The following is a 5,640-nucleotide window of genomic DNA, read 5'->3' on the forward strand; positions in this document are numbered from 1 at the left end:
ACTTCTATATTGGCTTCAACTACTTCAATACATCCATGCGTATGCCACCGATAGACATGGGAGCTACTTTTCATAGTGAAATATAGCTGCGATGAAATTCGGAAGACCATGCGACATGACAACACACTCCTCACAACATCGAAAACTTCAACACTAAACACATTAGAGACCAGCCATGCCAAACATACAAGAGACTGGACTTCTCTCTTTCAATAGTAACAAGCTATCACTTATACCATTATTTTGTTATAGTTTGTGTCAAACAAAACGTACGTAGCCGGTTATAGTTTAACACATGAAGTTAAACAGGTGTTAGGATACTAGTAGAGTCAAACTCTATCCTATTCTCACTCTAAAATAGAGAGGCGCCCTTGTTGTGACCACACAACGAGTAAACAAGTGTAGTGTACGACTGGCTCCAGCAGTGATAGTTGATGATTGCTGATACCCTAAAACACTATAATAAATATACTAGAAAAAGGAGGGTTGTCTGCAATTAGTTCCTTGGGAACAGGCCTATGGCTGAACCTCACGAACAAATATAGTGTCTCACTGCTTTGGCATTTGGTTTCTGATGGTTATTTCTAGGCTAGTTTAATAAAAAGTTGTATCAGAACAGGCTGGTTGATGAGATCCACGGATACAGGCACAAGGAGGTGCCCCACACCATGTCGCTCGTTGCTATATGTCTATGGCAGTACGGCTGGCAGCGGTCGTGAGATGGTTGGGGCAGGCATTGTCGGTCCAAGCATGGGCAGGGGAAGGGTCGGGGTGATGATCCATATCCAGATGGAAAGTGGTGATCCAGATCTAGATGGTGTGAATCTTCCACATGTTTATCTCATTCTTGATCTTTGACATGTTGTTTTGGATGTGAATGTTGCTCTTATTCTTGTTATGTGGCATGGACTAGGGTATTTCATGATTTGTTTAGTTGTTGATATGTTGATTTGTGATTTGTGTGATTTGGGGATAGTTTGTACCAAGCCCGCTCCATTTGAGCCAACATGTCGTTTTTTAATTAGGGGAATCTATTAATGTTGGTTATCACATTTGGCACTGATGAGCTCTCAACGTCAGTGCCGGTTATCACATACCTGGCATGAGATTTGCGACCCAACACAGATGCCATATCATATGGTAGTGATATTCTCTTCCAGGAGAGTTTATGAGAGAATTATGGAGCATTCATGGTTGTTTTCGTGACTAGTCATTTGTGCCGGGTTTTCTTGCATGGCAAATTTTGGCAGGCTCTCCTTCCTATCTGTGCTGGGTATTGAGCACTCAGCATGGATGTCCTGACTATTTTATGGTGTTCTGTGGTAGTGTGATCTCAAAGGTATAATTTTTTTACGACACAATCGTAAATTCAGCAAATGTGATGATCTGTTCGAGGAGAATCCTGATACTCCTCCTGCTTATCAGACGATAAACCTCTATATAGAATGTTCAGCGCACAAGTAGAAAGAACACGCACATTTGAATTTAGAAGATTATCTTTTGAGGTCACCATTGGAGATCAAAGAGTTGGTGCCATACAATGTTTGAGAGGTAGAAGGAGGTGGGGCGATTTGAGCCATTGATTTGTGGGGCAAGATATGAAAATAAAATATTGTAAAGGTGGCACTGATGTAAATATGATGGTATTAGAATGACAAGTATGTCTTCCATATATATGAAAAGGAATTAGCTCGTAGCATGTCACGTTGCTTTGTTCTTAGATATGTTATGTTCATATGTCGGGCGGGCAACTCTCCGGTGCATTTTACTTATAGTATTATACAACCAGTAAAAAAGAGTATTTTTGTACTTTGTTAATTACTTGATTAGCATTATTTTTTAATTTTTTTCTTATAAAGATCAGAATAAAACGGACGATATGATCCCTTTAAATTTCTACTACACCTAATATTGATGGTAGTATATTTTAATCACAACCATCCACTAAAAATAGATCCACGGTATGGATTAAATTCTACTAAGGGTATTTTTGTACTTTGTTAATTACTTGATTAGCATTATTTCGTAATTTTGTGTTTTTGTTATAAAGATCACAATAAAAATGACCCCTTTAAATTTCTACTACACCTAATATTATTGATAGTATATTTTAATCGCAGCCATCCAATAAAAATAGATCAACGGCATAGACTAAATTATACTACTAATAAAATACACCGGAGTCAGCCCCATATAGGGCTACGTGTTATTTCATCTGTTACGAGGAAGTTGGGATGTGGGGAATCAAGTGTTGGCGGTGGAAACATGGCCGGAGGTAGGGGCGCCGGTGGAGGTTGGGCCGGAGCGAGGGATGGCAGAGGAAGAGGACCCGGAGGAAGGGGTCCGAGACTACTGCCTGTATTCGCCGAGAGAGGTGGCCACTCAGTGTTGATGTGTTAGAGGATCGGTTTAGATTTAACTGGAAAGATTTAACATGATCACATAAATATGATATTTAGCACGTAAATCGGGCCGAAGTTTGGAAACCGAGGTAAATAGAGTGGTCGAAGATTGAAAACCGAATAGAAGAGAACGTAATTTTATCCCCACTATATAAATAATATTTTATGATACTTTCCAAATCTACTTACACGGTACCTTGCGGTACCTCCAAAGCCACGTACGTTATACCTTCTGGTACCTCTATACTTGCTTCCCGTACCTCCATACTTTATTGGACATAATTACCACTGGGATCATTTATCTTTTAACCCTTAGTACCTTTATACCTCTAATATATTTAATGAGGTAGCTTTTGCCCTGAGCTGTTAGATCTATGTCATTTTAGAAAGAGTAAAGTACATGGCCGGTCCTTAAACTTGTGACGCGATACCACTTAGGTCTATAAACTTAGAAAATACACGTTTAGATCCACAAACTTGTTTTAATGTATCATCCAGGTCTATAAACTTGTTTTAAATGTACCATCCAGGTAAAACAAGTTCATGGACCTAAATGTGCATATCGAAGTTTATGAACGTAAGTGGTACCACGTCACAAGTTTAAGGACCGGCCATGTACTTTACTCATTTAGGAATATAAACAATATAAAAAGTCTCTTGTTATTATGGCTCTAATAACTCGTTAGAATTGAAGTTCAATTCAATGAACTCCTTTCATCTTGGAGTACAACACCACGACAACGATGACAATGTATGGCCAGAACTGCATCAGCAAGATGCCCAGGATCGCCGATGGCAGCCGCCACCACGCCCGAAGAACGCCGAGCCTCTTGAGCAGCATCACCTCGCCGGTGGCCACCACCCAGACGAAGAAAGCGACGTCGACCAGCGCGAGCCCCGTGACGACGCAGGCAGCGATGGCCGTCGTCCTCGCGACGGGCGCCAGCATGACGTAGATCCCGAACGCGAACGCCACGCCGAGGCTCCTGGCCGAGGACGCCATGAACACGGCGGAGAAGACGAAGGAGGACATGCGGGTGTGGAGGTCGACGGCGGCCACCCCGGCGTACATGAGGCTGATGATGGACAGCCCCGCGCAGATGAACGCCAGCGTGTCGGCGATGATGAACACGCCGAAGGCGTAGTGCTTGGCCAGGTTAGGCGCGCCGTCGTCGCCGTAGTCGCCCGGCGGCGCGAACGCCGCGGCGAACGCCACCGTCGCGATCAGCACCGAGCCGATGCCGATGGTTTGCGTCGACTCGCTGAGCTTCTTCGCCTCTGCCTCCTCGTCAAGCGTCGAGCTGTGCTGTCTCTGGAAGTGATCCCATCGGTGATTCCCGAACTCGCCGCCTGCCGCTTTCAGCAAATTGTATATCTTCACCCGTGGACTCTGCAAGAACGATCAATCGATCGAACGTATGCAACAAATCATCGAACGTATGCATCAAATCCGAACAATTTCATGCGTGGCTTACCAATCGGAAGTAGAGACCAATTGGTTTCTTGATCCAAGCAACATCACACGGGGTTTCGCCCTTGTTGTTCGTCAAGTTCAGCTCCAGTCGGCGCCACTCCATGAGGAGGTTGAATATCCACAGGTTGCTGGCCTGCACGGCGAGGTGCAGCGCCGTGTTGCCGTCGTCGTCCTGCATGTTCATGACCGCCGGCTCGAGCTTCCCCAGCTTGCAGGCGTACGCGACGACGGACTGGCAGCCCTCGGCGACGGCGACGTGGAGGAAGCTCCGGCCGCGGGCGTCGCGCAGCCCGGCGCAGCGCGCCGCCGGGTTTCGATCTTTGCGCCTGTCGAGCTGGAGCAGGACTTTGACAGCCTTGACTTGGCCGTCGACGGCCGCGACATGGATCGGGAACGAGCCGTCGTGGTCCGGCCGGTACGCCGCCGAGGGGTCGTCGCGGAGCAGCAAGCTGATGACGTCGTGGTAGCCCCACGAGGCCGCCACGTGGAGAGGCGTGCTCCCTTTGGATCGGTCCGCTTGCTTGATCAGATCTTTGTTCCAATCTAGGATCATCTCCGTCATCTCTGCATTTTATTTTTTTGTGAATTAATTATTTTTTGTATTTTTTATATTATTTGTTAATATACTACGTATAGCTCAAACTGGCATGTATTTGTTTTTCAGGTAATATATAAGCTTCTTATTTTCCTATATTATATGCTTTTCCTAAATTATATTGGTATGGATGAATTACAAATTACATTTAACTTTTTATATTTAGAACACATTTCTTTCTGTTTTAAAAATTGCACTTTGTACCGTATTTTATTTTCGAAGTTTCGGCTTGTACCTAGCCTTTACTCATCCTTCTCACTTTGGATGGCATAATTTTAAGTATCTCACTTTTGTATGTAAAGTATACTAAAAATCATTAAGTAATGCGCTTGATAAGACAGTGAATTAAGGGTGGTCCAAAGCACAACAAAAGTTAATTTTTTAGATAATACAACAAAAGTTAATATTATCTACTCTAAAGTGAAAAAGGTGAAAACATTAATTGCTTAAATGATGGGCCACAAATTAAAGATAACCCAAAGTACAATTTTCACTGTTATCGCACTTGCGCAGGAGGTACACTATACTTGAACAAGGCACCTACTAAACTTACCTAATTAATATATATACACAACTGCAACTTACCATTTCCCTTATTTTTTATTGTCTGAATATCTAGATACTAATTATGCTAACATAGATTAAGAAAAGAAATCATAAATTAGGATAAACAAGAAAGTACTTTTACTTTTTTTTTAAAAAAATAGGTAGAACATTGCTGGTTTCACAACAAGAATACACAGACACACAGTACAGTACTATCGTTTCATATGTTAAGGTGTTTTAGTTTTGTCTATTAAGGCCTGTTTAGTTTCCAATAACTTTTTCCAAAAACATCTCATCAAATATCTAGACATCTAAATGAAACATTAAATATACATGAACATTAAAACTAATTAAACAGCTATAGGTGAAATCGTGAGCCGAATCTTTTAATCCTAATTAGTGCATGATTAGTCATAAATGCTATAATAATTAATATGTGCTAATGATGGATTGATTAGACTCAAAAGATTCGTCTCGTGGTTTATTTTATAATTAGACTACGTTTAATACTTTAAATATATAACTGTTGACGTCGACGTAACCTCTCTCCCAAAAATTTTTCCCAACTAATACGGCCTAAGACAAATTTGTATTACTTTATCATCAGTTATGTTGGTTTGAAA

General features: G+C 42.1%; 1 protein-coding gene across 1 annotated transcript; it reads right to left on the minus strand.

Annotated features, from left to right (window-relative positions):
• Positions 1-3,016: 3,016 nt before the first annotated feature.
• On the minus strand, positions 3,017-4,429 carry LOC102713662 (protein ACCELERATED CELL DEATH 6-like). The gene is made up of 2 exons (XM_006660484.3): positions 3,878-4,429; positions 3,017-3,792 (listed from the first exon to the last, which is right to left on the minus strand). Exons 1-2 carry the CDS (start codon positions 4,427-4,429, stop codon positions 3,103-3,105), a joined length of 1,242 nt encoding a protein of 413 aa, XP_006660547.3. The 3' UTR covers positions 3,017-3,102.
• Between the last annotated feature and the right edge of the window lie 1,211 nt (positions 4,430-5,640).

The sequence above is a fragment of the Oryza brachyantha genome, chromosome 9 (assembly GCF_000231095.2).
Source record: "Oryza brachyantha chromosome 9, ObraRS2, whole genome shotgun sequence".
NCBI lineage: Eukaryota > Viridiplantae > Streptophyta > Magnoliopsida > Poales > Poaceae > Oryza > Oryza brachyantha.

Coding starts and splice junctions, on each gene's coding strand:
- LOC102713662 (XM_006660484.3), bottom strand. CDS start 4,429: ATGATCCTAGATTGGAACAAAGATCTGATCAAGCAAGCGGACCGATCC. Junction 3,793..3,877: donor TTGGTCTCTACTTCCGATTG/GTAAGCCACGCA, acceptor TCGTTCTTGCAG/AGTCCACGGGTGAAGATATA.